Here is a 14,809-nt window from a genome sequence, read left to right as displayed (position 1 = left end):
GGGCCCTTTGCTCTCCCTACCTGTGCATGTGACAGCAGCAAAGACCCAGCACTGCCCGTAGCGCACTGGCTGGCAGCCCGTGGCGTGCCACTGCTTCAAGATGGCCACGCTGCCCATCCACTCCGTGGGGTTGGTGCCATCTGAGTAATTCTCGCCCCAGTTTCCATTGAGCACCCCACTGTCATCGTTGCTGTTGATCTGCAGAGAAGCCATAAGTAGAAGCATTAGAAGCAGCCTTTTCCTCAACAAGTGGGTTGCCTTCCGGGCTCCTAGGCCTGAGATGCAGGAAGATTTGATGTTATTTTAGCTGGGATCTTCCAGACCTTCTGGGGAAAGGGTGGGGGTGGGAAGCCAGCTATTCTGACTTGTGCACCACTGTTAATTACTTTATTATTCTGTTTCTACCCACCCTCTTGATCCCTCCACCCTCCATCCCTGCAAAGCCAGAGCTTGGCTCTAAGGGCATTTGAACACACTTCAGAGGTAAGGAAATTTAGACACAAGATTATTTCCCAAACCAGAGCTTCATTTAGTCTTTCCCCAAAATGCAGTTTGTAATTAATGGAGGTGATGGTCATACCCAGCCATCTCAGATCTCAGTTGAGAAAACCTGTTACCCAGATTCTTCCATCAGTCTCATCAAAAATGGCTTTGCCAGAGGGCTTCTGCCTCTTGACTTTTCATTCCCCGGCTGCAGTGGGCAACCATGAGTGGGCAGGGCTCCCCTGCAGAGCTTCCTCCCTCCCTGGACCCAAACTCACCATGGCACACACCACTCTGCTGATGTAGACAGGGCTGCCCCGTAGGGCACAGTCTGTGGCTGGGTCAATCTGGAAGTTCAGGCTCTTGTCTAGCAGCTCTAGACAGATGTCTATGATATTCTCTTCAAACTGCAAGAGAAGACACAAAGAGGCAAGGTGCCCAGGCTAGGCACACGTGGATATGAAAAAAATGCATGATCCACCCTACCCAGTTCTCCAGTGGAGTGTGTTTGTGGGATACAAGCCCATTTGGAAGGAAACTGTCCAGCAGCACAGCCATGGACGGCCCTACAAGGTCTCAAAGCTCTGGGGTCACAGCTTGCCTAGTTTGTACTTCCTGCCTGTCAGATTCCTGGAGTTTTTTCCAGTGAGTCTGACTGGCTGAAAAAAATCTGTTTCTCCTTCTTCTCCCCTTTAATCCATACTCCCAGAGCACCTGGGATGTTTCTTGCTAAAGCCAAGTTGCCTCATCTTCCACCTCTACCTGCTGACCCAGCTTGTCATTGGCAGCTAGTGCTGAGACAATGGCATGGACTTGTCACAGCACCCATGATTCAGTGGAATTTTGGATTGACTAATAGCATACGAGTTATGGAAATTTTTCACCAAGACAGGCTGCCTCTTTGTCCTTCAGGCTTGGAATGAATGCCACTTCCTTCGAGGCTTTCCCTGAGCTGGAGCCTGGTTTCACTCCATAGCCCTGGCTATATCTCTTACTCATCAGATTCAGTTACACCAAGATAGCCAGGGTCTGTCCTCCTGGCCTGACTGTATGCTGTGTCCCTCTAGTTCTTCTCACAGCTCTACCCCCCAGACCTGGCATCGTGCCCAGAACATAGTAGGGACGCTGTGCGTCTTTGTTGAATGAGAGTAAATGAATACATAAACAGAATTAGAAGGCTTCTCTGATCCATCTTCCCCAGGGTACAGTTTGATTGGTAGACTTTTTTGCTTTAAGATATTCAGCGGGTCCTATGGCCTGCAGGAGCAAAGCTCTAACCTCTTCAAGGCACATAAGACCCTGTGTGCCCCCCTTCTACCTGATCTGCCCCCCTTCTACCTTCTCAGTCTCGTATCTCAATAACCCTCACCACTGTGTGTGGATTGTTTGTTTGTTTGTTTTTGCTCTAGCAACATCAGATTCCTTGTAACGCCTGTAGCAAGCCAAATCATTTCTCTCCATTGTGTCTGCTCATGCTTCCCTCTGCCTGGGATAGTTCCCCCTTTCCCTTCACTTGGCTAACTCAGTTCCAGTATCTCTTCTCCCAGGAAGCTTCCCCAACACCCCCATGCCCAATCAAGTGCCCTTCTTCAAAGCTCCCAGAATACTCTGCACCTGGCACTCAGTCTTTGTAGACCCCACTGCATAATCAGTGGCTTGCTTATGTGACTGAGTCCCCACTTTGTTGTGGGCTCAGGGGCAATGTTTTATTCATTTTCATGCTTCTAGCATCCAGCCCCTTGCCTGGCATTCACTGAAGAAGAGAGACAGAAAGGAAAAACCCAGGACTCAGAAAGCAGCATCTCCTCACTTCTGTTTCTCACAGATGACAGCCAGCTCCTGTCCAGGGGCCCTCTGGGATCCCCATCTGCCCATGCTGAGTGAGGAGTTGGGGATGTCAGTTGGGACCATTTGAGGCTTTCATATCTCATCTGGACCATAGCCACCCTGGGAGCCAATGCTGGGCCTGGTGCCACCTGTGCTAGAGTTCTCTTTGAGCAAGTCTGGGACAGGGACCCATATCAAACTGATACAAGCACCACAAGCCCCCCACAGAATTTTCCAGCCGCCACCCCTTCTGAGCAGCCAGAGCTGGCCCCTCCCCGCCAACCCCCAGAGTGTTCTAGTGCAAGGGCTTAACCTGGCTCTGGGCTTCCTGGAGCACCTGCTGTTGGCTGAGCTTTCAGTGGGAGGCAGGCTTTCAGTAACTCAGGCGTTACAGAGCCTTGCAATTAGGATGATGCTGTTTTTACAAACAAAATCACATGTTTTAGAATATGTGTGGAGAATAAAATGTAGAGGAACACACACCTTGCTGGTGACTAGACAGACTTTCATATTCTAGACACCTATTTTTGTAATGTTTCATAAAGTTTTTTAAGCAATTATATGTTGCTTAAAAAAATTTTATACCAATTTTATTTTTTGTTGAAGTATGGTTGATTTGAGCTTCCCTCATGGCTCAGTTGGTAAAGAATCTGCCTGCAATGCAGAGCCCTGGGATCAATCCCCGGGTCGGGAAGATCCCCTGGAGAAGGAAATGGCAACCCACTCCAGTATTCTTGCTTGGAGAATCCCATGGACAGAGGAGCCTGGCGGGCTATAGTCAGTGGGGTCACAAGGAGCTGGACACGACTTAGTGACTAAACTATCACCACATAGTTGATTTGCAATGTTGTGTTGGTTTCAGGTATATAGCACAATAATTCATATATGTATGTAAACACATATACAGTCTTTTCTCTTTTCAGTTGCAAATTAGGATTTTGAGATTAAAATATAAATACAACTATATATAAAATAGATAACCAACAAGGACCTACTATATAGCACAGGGGACTGTACTCAATATTTTGTAATAATCTATAAGGGAAAAGAATATATATTGCTTTTTTTTTTTTTTTTTTTTTTTACTGTACCACATGACATTGTGGGATCTTAGTTCCCTGACCAGAGATTGAACCCACACCCCCTCCAGGGAAAGTGTGGAGTCTTAAATAACCACTGGACCACCAGGGAGGTCCCTGTACTACTTTTATAATGAGAAAGGTATGTGATCAAAACGAATAACTGAAGAGGTGATAGCAGTGGGGAGGAAGACACCCTGCTGCTCATCAGCTCTGCTTCTGGCTGAGATATTCAGGGGACAAATTTTCTCCAGTGTGACAAAATGGATCCTAGAGCCCATCACCTGGGGTTATGAGGATGAAGGAAGCGTGGTAGCTGGGGCCCCACTGGAAACACAGCTAACAAACAAACATCCAGGAGCAAGCGTGACCATTCCCACTGCTGTCTCTGCATCTGCACCCTCTCAGTGGCCTTCCTGGGTGGGTGCCTTCAGCTGTCCTTCCCCTTTAAGCCTTATTGTCCAAATCAGATGTGATCGTCTAAGAACACCTACCACCTTTCTACGGCTGCTCCCCTAGCTCCCTGGGATCACATCTCATATCTTCTTGGTGCCATTTAATTCCCACTTGTCAGCAGTTCTGGATGAATCTTGCATGAAGGGCACCCTCCCACCCACTCCTGCTCTCCTCTCCCCAAGAGACCAGGGCCTGAATGGGCCATGAGCAGAGCTGAGACTCACTTGTCCATAATTCCAGGGGCAGGGGCGGATCCAGTTCTTGTTCCCTTGATATATGAAGCCATAATCATTCATGACATATTCCTGCCTCTGGGGTTCACTCTCCAGGTAGACAGCATCCTCTGGGAATCAAAGCGGGAGGACAAAAGGCAGAAGAGTCACATTTCCTGCTCTAGTACCACTCCAAAAGGCCCAGGCCCATGGGACTTGAGCTCTGGGGAGAGGGCTGGGTGACTGCAAGAGGCGAATACGAGTAAGGGGGAGACCCACCCCCACCACCCATCAACACCAGCCGTAGAATCAGTAGGAACAGAAGGTAGAAGTAAAAATAACCTTTGGTGGAATTTTTTGGTTTACAAAGCACCTTTACATACTAGCCCCATTTCAAGGTTGAACAAATAGGCTCAGGGTAATAAGTAACTTGTCCAAACCACACATAAGTAGAGCGAAATGTGAACACAGAGCCCATATTGAGTGCATGCTTTTTCTGCTACACTCAACTAATCCTCTACAGAAATGAGCAAACTGGAGCCTAGGGGCTCCTCCCTCCCTACCTACCTACTTACCTTCCTTTCTTCACTTTACCCTGTACTTCATTTTACAAGTTTTCAATGGAATGTACTTATTACTCTTACAATGGAAAAGCTCCAGTTAACTTTAGAATGTATGATGAAGGTAGATGTTAATAGTGGTCAATAGTTGATTATAAGTTTTCTTTTAAAGTAAAGATGACTTGGTTCATTATTTTAAAATTCTGAGTAAGTAAATAAATAACAAGGCTTCTCTGCCCTGCTTGTTGGCGGTTGGGAGTGGATGCTGAGTGCATGGGATTGGGGAGGTTTGCGGTGGCTATGGGGAAGGAGTCTGGAAACCCTTGAGCCTTGCTGTCTTTGGTACTGACACAGGGGCAGAGGTGAGAGCATCCCGCCTTACCTGGGCACCAGGGATTGAAGAGCAGGATGAACTCCCCAAGCTGGTAGGCTGTGACAGGCCCCTGTAGGGATCTGATGTGAACCTTCAGGAGGTACCGACCCACAGCTGCCACAGGAGGGGCACACAGGCTCACCTCCAGGGAACTGGCCCCGATGGTCTGCAGTGAGGCGATCCAGGGGCTTGGGCCACGGTGGCCTGCCAGGCTGAACACGGCTCGAGTCCCCTTGGGCAGATCTGGCAGCGGTCCTAAGAAGGAAGCAGAGCTGAGGAACTCTGCAGTGACCTCCCAACCCCTGATAATTGCCCCCAACAGACACACACACACACACACATACACACACGCAACCCCTGCAAGCCAGCCGGAGTCCTCACCAGTCTCAGTCACAAAGATGATGTTGTCCAGGCCTGGCTGGAAGGCCCGGTTCCTGAAGTACAGGGTGATGTTGAAGGCCTGGCCCCGGCGAACAAGGAGGCGGTTGGAGCTGATCTCGTCTGTATGGTGCCGCACGTTGTTCCAGGAGCTCTGGAGGTCGGTGAGGGCCACCTCCAGCCCTGTGATGGGACAGCAAGGGCAAACAAAAGAGCAGGGATGTGGGGTCTGGTCCAGTCTTGTCCACCACTTAGTAGCTGTGCAAACTTGGAAAAGAAACTGAACCTCTCTGAGCTCAATTTCCAAGTAGGTAAAATAGAATCTATGATAAGAGCCTTTCAGGGTCTGTGTGAGGATAAAATGGACTTCCCTTGTGGCTCAGACAGTAAAGAATCTGCCTGCAGTGCAGGAGACCGGGGTTCAATCCCTGGATCGGGAAGATCGCCTGGAGAAGGAAATGGCTACCCACTCCAGTATTCTTGCCTGGAAAATCCCAGGGACAGAGGAGCCTCAAAAAGTCGGACACGGCTGAGCAGCTACCGCTAAATGAGGCTCCTTGCATGCAAGTGTCTCTCCCTTCCTTCCTTCCTTCCTTCCTTCCTTCCTCTCTGCCTTCCCTGCTTCTGTGGCCTCTGTCCCTTTCTCCCATAAGGAGGCACTTCGTTTTCTGCCCCTCTTTGACTCCTCTTGTAGGCCTGGCCAACTCTGACTGCTCCCTTCAGTCAGATATCTCCAGCTTCACTCCTGCATCGACTCTCTTGGACTCATAGTTTCCCTTGTCCCTGCACCAGTCTCCAGCTCTGAGAGCAAGTCCCAGGGGTAGCTGCCCCCGGTTAATTGTAGCTGCCCCTGGTTAGCTGCTATGTTTGAAGTAATTTGCTAGCTCTCTGACTACCACTAACGCTTTGTGCCCAGTGACTTGGGAGCTGAGAGCTGAGGACGGTCTCAGAAAGGCCCACTCCCAGCCTTCAGCAGCTTCCATTGAAACAAGACTGACCTCAGTGTGCTCCAAGTGTGCCTCCCGCAAAGGGCTCCACTTCTGACTCCTGCATGTTTGGCCCTGTTTCTACCTCAGTCCCCAAGCACTGGGTTCACAGCCCTTAAATCACAGTTGACACCTTCTCAGTCTCTGTCCGTTCATGTGTCATAACTCCCTTCACTCCTTCCTTCAGAATATCGGTGGTGTTCATCTGTCCCTTTCCACATGACCACAATTCCAACCTCCTCACCTCAACACTAGTGACTATAACAGCCTCCATCACGTCTGCATCCTGTTTCTCCACATCACCTGCCCCTTAACACATCACCAGATTATCTCCCCTCAAGACAATTTGTTCATTCCGTTGTCTATTTCCTTTAAAAGTCCTGAGATACCCCCCAGGCTGCCATCCAAAAGGCACACCCTTAATGTGACGCTCATGACCCTGCAGACCTGGCCTTAACTTACTCTTACCTTCTCTCCTGTCACCCTTCCCAGCACAGGCCCTCTCCTCCAGCTAGTCTGTCCCCAAGCAAAGCTCTACCTGTCTGTGTATTTTGGTCCTACAAGAGCTACAGCTCAGAATGTTCCCTCACTATAAAGAATTTGTATAACTCAACAATGAAAAAAGTAACTCAAATGAAAAATGTACAACTGGTGTAAGCCTTTCTCTAAAGAAGATACACAGAAGGCCAAAAAGCACATGAAAAGATGCTCAACAGAATTAATCATTAGAGAAATGCAAATGAGATAGCACTTCACATCCATTAGGACAGCTATAATAAGAAAAGCAGTGTTGGTGGTGGGGATGCGGAGAAATTGAAACCCTCATACGTTGCTGGTAGGATTGTAAAATGGTGTTTCAACTTTGGAAAACAGTTCTCAAAATGTTAAATGTTGAGTTATTATATGACCTGGCAATTCCTAAATATATATCCAAGATATGAAAAATGTAAGTTCACATAAAAACTATACCTGAATGTTGATTGCAGCTTTATTCATAATAGCTCAAAACTGTAAACAGTCCAAATGTCATCACCTGCTTAACAGATGAATGAAATGTGTATAGCCACAAAATGGAATATTAATCAATCATATAAAAGGAAGGGTGAACATCTATAACATGGATAAAAGTTGAAAATACTATGCTAAGTGAAAGAAACTAGACTAGACACAAAAGCCCACATGTTGTATGATTCAATTTATAGGAAATATGCAGAATAGGCAAAGCCATAGAAACAGAAGTAAGTTAGAGTTTGCCAGGGGCTGGGGGTAGGGGAGAATGGACTATAATTACTAGCAGGTATGGTGTTTCATTTTTGAAGTGATGAAAATGTTTTGGAACTAGTTAGTGGTGATGCTTGTAAAACTTCGTGAATTTAGTATTAAAAAAAGCCAATAAATTATACACTTTAAATGGTGAGCTTAATGGTATGTGAATTATACCTCAGTAAAGCTATTATGGCATCACCAACTCGATGGGCATGAGTCTGAGTGAACTCCAGGAGTTGATGATGGACAGGGAGGCCTGGCATGCTGCAATTCATGGGGTCGCAAAGAGTCGGACACAACTGAGCGGCTGAACTGAACTGAACTGAAGGCTATTATAAAACAAATATGAATCAAATTGACTGTACCAAAATACCCTAATAAATACTAAACTTTATCTTCTTAAACTTCTTTAAGTTCTTTTGATTACAGTTAATGTGTACCTTTCTCATAAACTAGTTGTTGTTTTATTATTGTTATTATAAAAGAAATGTAAGCGTAAGACTGGCACATTGCAGATACTCCAGTGTTAACTAGGTTGAATAAGAGTTCTCTGTTTTTTTATATAATCTCCCGAACTTATTTTGTATTTCAGATTCAACTACCACCTGTTGAGGGCCTGATTACATGTGCTAGGCCATGTTGGAGGCACTCTAGGCCAGTAACCTCATGGAATACTCGCCACAGCATTGAGGGGATGAAACGTCAGTGTCATCCACGCTTGAAGATGAGAAAACCAAGATGTAAGTAGGCTACATATCTTACCCAAGGTCAAACTTAGGGTAACTGGCCCACGTCCAGTGCTCTCACCATTACCCAACAGCTGCCACCCACTGCTGGCCTTCACTCGTGTTCAGAAAGGACATCTGACCCACTGCCCCCTGGGAAAGCAGCTGAGCTTTTTTCCAGAAAAAAAAAAAAGAAGCTCACCCTTTTTAGAAACCAATTGCCTATACAGGGATTGCTAACTGGCCCTGATTCATGTTGGACACGTGGCCCAAACTACTCAACAGCTGTGGCAGCATCTTCCTGACAGCCAACACTAGGGCCAGATCTCATCCTCCGGATGCGTCGTGGGTCAAGTTAATATCTGCCTATAGCACAGGGATTATTCTTCAGCCCAAACATCAGATATCCAAATAGGAGGTACATTTAATACTGGACATTTTTATTTTCTTTGATGGGAGGGGAGAATGGGGTGAAATGATCAGGGAGATAGAAGGGAAATTATAGGAAAAACTTCTAAAGTAATTGATCTTAAGATCTATCCTAGAGTGAAAACTCTCACAGGAGCACAGAGAAGCACAGATAAGAAAGTACACTGCAGCCTTGCTTGTCTAATTGAAAAATGGGAACAAACTGAATACCCACCAATAGAAGACTGAGTAAATAAATTACTTACAGCCATACTACGGAAATAGTATACAAAGTGGAAAATACTGACGTAAATTTTTTGGTACTCAGAGGTGTGGATAGAGGTCCAAGAGATACTGTTCAGTGAGTAAAAAAAAATCTAGCTGTAGAAAAATATGTGCAATATGATGATACCATCGATATGCCAAGAAGAAGAAAAAGCCATACAAGCTAATCCTATGCGTTACACTGAGCATATATACACGCATGTGAATGCATGGACAGAAGACTAGTAACAGTGGTTTCTCTAGAAATGAGGCTAGGTTGGAGTGGTAGTCAGGGGACTATAGGTTTATCTGTAATTATTGCTTTATTTTACTCAAACTGTGTGTTCATTATACAATATTTCTTTTATAATTAAAATTTATAAAAATTTAAAACTAAAATTTTAAACATAAAAATCGTAAATGAAGAGGAAGCTATTACATTTGTAGAGGTTTTAGCTTATTCTTCCACATGGTTTTGGGGCTTCCCTCATTAGCTCAGTTGGTAAAGAATCTGCCTGCAATGCAGGAGACTATGGTTCGATTCCTGGATCAGGAAGATTCCCCTGGAGAAGGGATAGGCTATCCACTCCAGTATTCTTGGTTTTCCCTTGTAGCTTAGCTGATAAAGAATCCTCCTGCAATGCGGGAGAACTGGGTTCGATCCCTGGGTTGGGAAGATCCCCTGAAGCAGAGAAAGGCTACTGACTCCAGTATTCTGGCCTGGAGAATTCCATGAACTGTATAGTCCATGGGGTCGCAAAGAGTCAGACACAACTGAGTGATTTTCACTTTAAATTTTATACTGTTTTTGACCAACCATTTAATCTTGGTAGCAGCTTTTTCTAGAGAGAGGGAGTTGATACAGAGAGAAGGGTAGTGGTGAGAACATGAGTCACAGACACTCTGGAGTGGAGGAGAAGAGAAGAATGAAGATTCAGAGAATTCTGGAGCTAGAAGACAATTTTAAGACAATCTGGTCCAAGTCCCCTCATTGGTCCGGCACGGGGACTGGGAGCTAGAGAAGTGACTTGTTCAGCGTCAAGATCAGCTCTGGCAGAGAGGGTAGGAACCCTGACCCCCTAATCCCTGGCCCTGCCCTGGCCCACGGGGATGTGGAAGCAGGCATGCTGACGCTCAGCTGTTTAGCTGTTTACCTGCCAGCCTCTACCTGGTCTCCTTGTTCTCAGGCTCCCGATGAATTCTGCTGTTTCTGGAACTTCTCTTCTTTCTGCCTCCATTCTTGACTTACTCGTTCCTCCCTCTGAATCCACCCTTCCCTTGACTTCCTGCTGTCTCTCTCTCCTCCTTGGCCCTGAGCTCCAGCAGCCCCATGGGCTTTGCGTACCTTCCGCCATGGTGGCTGCCTCTGGCTCCCAGGCTGCTCCGCACAGAACAGCTGGACGGCCTGCAGTGTCAGGAAACTGGTACTGGTGTGTCTGCTTCCCCTTCCATCCTCAAGACTCCAGCAGACACTGAAGGCGGGGAGGCTGCCGCACTGCCACCTGCTTACTGGGCAGATCACAACTGGTTTTCTCACTTGCCCTCAGGTTTCTCTTGGCAGTGTTGCTTGGCTGAGAGGAAATATGGAGGCCAATGAACTGTCAGGGCCTTGTGCCATGTGGGCCTTTGGTAGCTCGTGGGCAATGGGGCATTCCCTGGCGAGTACTGTGCTGTGACGGCGAAGCCGGGTGGGAGAGGTGGGCTGATAGGGCCTTTAGGAGGAGGGAGGAGGCCTGTGTCCCTGCAGGAAGGAATATCAGAGTCCCAAGACTATAGGTCTCCTAAGAGAACTCTCCAGACTAGAACTCTGCTTGGCACCTGAGCCCTCTCTTTTATCCTGAAGAGTCACTTTCTGGACATCATGTGCAGACAGAACCCACTCTTAGTATGACTTGTTGGTATTCGTTTTCTGGTGAAGATACTGTCTTGAGTGAGATATGTCTGGTCCAAAGTGAAAGTGTTAGTCTCTCAGTCGTATCGGACTATTTGCGTCCCCGTGGACTGTAGCCCCTCAGGCTTCTCTGTCCATGGGATTTCCCAAGCAAGAATACTGAAGTGGGTTGCCTTATCCTTCTCCATGTCTGGTCCAAGGTGAATTGCAAATAAAAGCAGTAGAAGAAAGCTTGGGAAGATTCATGGAGGAGTTTGGGAAATAAATAAGAGAGTGAGAATGCCAGTGATGACCTTGATTTTAGTAAGGCAAGTACAAGTTTTTGGAGGAAGAAAATCACAGATGGGAGAAGAGAAATGGAAGGAGCGGGGAAGGGCTTCTCATAGGGAGTGGGTGGGATACTCGAAGCCCCCTGCTCCCGCATTGACCCTACATTTCCCTGCTATGGGACATTTCCCCCTGCTTCCCTTGCTTTCTGGGTCCCTAAATTTCCCTCCTCGGGAACCTCATTTGCCAGCATCCGTCCACTCTCTGTCAGCTCTCTCAGTCCCCAGTCAGCTCTTACAGCATGTGTATACATGTACATATACAATTCACTGTCTGACACCCCTGCGCCCACCTTCAATCCAGAAAGGAACTCCTCCCTCTCCTCTTCCTCCTGCATCTCTGGTCTTGGTGAGTGAGGACAGTGTCCACCCAGTCACTCAAGGGGAGACTCCTTATCCTTCTCTGTCTTCCTGCCCTCTCTTAGCCTAGCAGTCGCTAAGCCCTGTCCAGTCCAACTCCTGGTTAATCCTGCTGCTGCTGCTGCTGCTAAGTCACTTCAGTTGTGTCCAACTCTGTGCGACCCCATAGACGGCAGCCCACCAGGCTCCCCTGTCCCTGGGCTTCTCCAGGCAAGAGTACTGGAGTGGGGTGCCATTGCCTTCTCCAATGCTTGAAAGTGAAAAGTGAAAGTGAAGTTGCTCAGTCGTGTCCGACCCTCAGTGACCCCATGGACTGCAGCCCACCAGGCTCCTCTGTCCATGGGATTTTCCAGGCAAGAGTACTGGAGTGGGGTGCCATTGCCTTCTCCTACTTAACTCCTAAAACTGGCCCCTCTTCCCTGTGCCCTTAGCCCTACCTTCATTGAACTCCCTTGCCTGAACAGCAACTCCTAGCCAGTCTCCCACCCATTCTTCTTCCGAATGAGCCTTCTTCCAAACTTCCGAAGTAAATTTTCTGAAGTGCCAATTCAACCAGGCAGCTCTCTGCTTTAGATCCAACAGACAGTGAAGTCCAAACTTCTTAATATCACTTTCAGAGCCCTTCAAGATCTTTCCCCTCTTGCCTGAAGTCCAGGGAGGCCAAACCCCTTCAGTTCTGACCCCCCAGTTCTCCCATGCATGCGTTGTGCTCTCTCTCTTTCTCTCTCTGAAATCTTCACCCCTCACTTGTCTACTTTCTGCATCCAGGCTCCAGCTTCCTGACACTCTCTTTACCACACCAGTTGCTTAGGGCTGCTTCCTTTTACATTCTTTATCAGTCTAATCCCACTTGACATTATAAATATTTACCTATCTTTCCCCCAGTTCCCCTTGAGGGCATGGCCTGTGTCTTATTGCCCTACAGGGCTTAACCATGGTAGTGGTTAATAGTAAAACCTGGAGAACTAACTAGTAATAACTTTCAAACAACTGCTTTGGTCTTTCATGTGCAACTATCCCACTTAATCTTCACACCGTTATCTGATGTCTTTAATATTGTGCTTCACAACTTAAGATACACCTTCTCATTTGAACCTCACAGCAACCCTCTGGGGGAGGTGGGCTGGCACTGCTATTATTGTTGTTAGTTAGCATTTTGCACCCAAGGGAGCCAGGACTTCTTCCTGGAGTTCTTTGCTTTAAATCAGCATGGACCCCAAAACCCCCTGCCAAAAGGACCTGAGAACAACAGTCTCCATGGACGCCTCAGGCCGCAGGAAGACTAGCAGTCAGGAGCCAGGCTGCTTGTCTGGTTGTGCCTCTTTGTTCCACAGCCCCAGCACTTCTTTTGCCAGTTTATCTGAGGGTGCCAGTGCCTGAGCCGCCCGGCCCCACAGGGAATTAGGGTGGGGACAGAGAGGCAGGGTTGCTCAGGACCTAACCTCAGGGTGTGTGGTGGCAGTGGGCATGGACGCATGTCCTGGGGTTGGGACCTTTGAGACTGTCAGGCTTGTCCAAACATGGTGGGAAAATGAAGCCAGACAGGCTCACCACTTGAAAACAAGAAAAGAGAAGAACATACAGAGTATGTTTTTTAAGCCAGTTTTTAGGTGGGCAGAGAGGAAATTATTTGAAAGGTCAACTGGGAAGGCCGAGGTGGCTAATATCCCCACCCCCTCAGAGGCCCCGGGACACCCAGGGAGAAGCCAGTCTACTGTTCCCTCTCCAGTGACACAAGTGACCCAGCCAGGGGGCCCTAGGCCACCAGACTTCCTGGGCAGGAGGGGCAATGACTAAACAAAGGAGGACGGGCACTCAGCAGACCAGCAAGGTTTCAGATTTCTGTAGGCGCCAGCCCAGGTTCCGGGTCCCCCGCCCCAGGAGAGGGTGGGAAGCCACCCGGAACACAGCAGAGATAAGCGCTTAATGGGGACGGGTGTAGCTGGCACCCAGGGTGGAGTGCAGGGGTGCCGGCTCCTGCCCTACCTGCCCAAAGCAAAATAAATGAAAAGCAGAGAGGAGGAAGAGGGGAGCGGAGGAGGATGGTGAGAGGAAGCAAGTGAACCTGAGGAGCCGCCGAGCAGGAGCAGGGAGGGGCGGCAGGTCGAAGGGCTCACCTTGAGAACTCCCAGGACGGTGCTCTCCTTCCCTGCGCTTCTGGACTTTCTCAGTCTCCCCGCGATGGAGCTAGGTCTATTTGCAATAATAACCTTAGTTTTTATTTTCTTATTGAGATATGACAGACATATAATATTGTGTAAGTTTAAGGTGGACTTCCCTGGCGGCTTAGACGGTAAAGAATCTGCCTGCAATGCAGGAGACCTGGGTTCAATCCCTGGGTCGGGAAGATCCCCTGGAGAAGGGAATGGCAACCCACTCCAGTATTCTAGCCTGGGACATCCTAGGACAGAGAGCCTGGTGGGCCACAATCCATAGGGTCACAAAGACTCGGACACAACTGAGCGACTAACACACACATGTAATGATAACTTTCAGAGACACAGTGATGGGGGGGAAAGACCAGAAAGGTATGTGGCAAATGTTGGCAGAGATTTCTTTTGGGATGGGGAAGCTATCAGTGATTTTTCTTTTGTTTCTTTTTCACTTTTCTGTTCTTTCCAAATTAGCTAAGATGAGCACACATGATCTGAAGAATTACAGGAACAAAATACAAAAGAGTGGCTCCCTATCCTTAAAATAACAAAAATATGCCATATGAATGAAGGAGGAGAAGCTGAGGGGCATCAGTGTGACTTGGAACAGGAAGCAAAGATTCGGGACAGTGAGCGGGTGAGGGCCTAAGAAGGGGAAATACGGGGCCAGGGAATGTGAGGGCCTGTTTAGGGGGCAGCCTCTACGAAGTGCTTTCCAGTCGTCCTGGGACCGCCCTGAGTGGGCCCTGCCTCACCGTCCCCAGGCTCTCAGGCCAGCAGCAGCTTCTGCCTGGTCCCCCCAGTGCCGCAGTCACTGTCCTCCCAGAATCCTCCCAGGTCCCCTTCCCCGGACGTCCCTCCAGCCTCTGCTTGCGGACTTGCTAAGATGATTTAAATGAAGAGACCTGGGATCCAGCATTCCAGAAAGGCTAATTTAGAGGAAATCACAGTTCATTCTCTTGTGGCCGGGGCCCTTCTAGGAGGAGAGAGAAGACAGGAAGGGCCCAGCCACAGAGGACCATAAGCAGTAAGTAGCTTGTTAGCACAGAAAAAGAACACGGG

The 14,809-nt window shown here is 48.1% G+C and overlaps 1 protein-coding gene across 1 annotated transcript in view; it reads right to left on the bottom strand.

Annotated features, from left to right (window-relative positions):
• Positions 1-10,512, bottom strand: part of TGM5 (transglutaminase 5) — a 30,877-nt gene extending 20,365 nt beyond the window's left edge. Inside the window, exons 1-6 of the mRNA XM_040256686.1 lie at positions 10,363-10,512; positions 5,372-5,551; positions 5,000-5,245; positions 4,070-4,188; positions 762-890; positions 21-198 (exon numbers count right to left, since the gene is read on the bottom strand). Of these exons, the coding sequence (XP_040112620.1) occupies positions 21-198; positions 762-890; positions 4,070-4,188; positions 5,000-5,245; positions 5,372-5,551; positions 10,363-10,372 (862 nt within the window). The 5' untranslated portion in view covers positions 10,373-10,512. The remainder of the gene's footprint in view (positions 1-20; positions 199-761; positions 891-4,069; positions 4,189-4,999; positions 5,246-5,371; positions 5,552-10,362) is intronic.
• Between the last annotated feature and the right edge of the window lie 4,297 nt (positions 10,513-14,809).

This window comes from Oryx dammah, unplaced genomic scaffold (assembly GCF_014754425.2).
Source record: "Oryx dammah isolate SB20612 unplaced genomic scaffold, SCBI_Odam_1.1 HiC_scaffold_16, whole genome shotgun sequence".
NCBI classification, from domain to species: Eukaryota; Metazoa; Chordata; class Mammalia; order Artiodactyla; family Bovidae; genus Oryx; species Oryx dammah.
The sequence above is the reverse complement of the archived record's forward strand: the minus strand, read 5'-3'. Positions and strand labels throughout refer to the sequence as shown.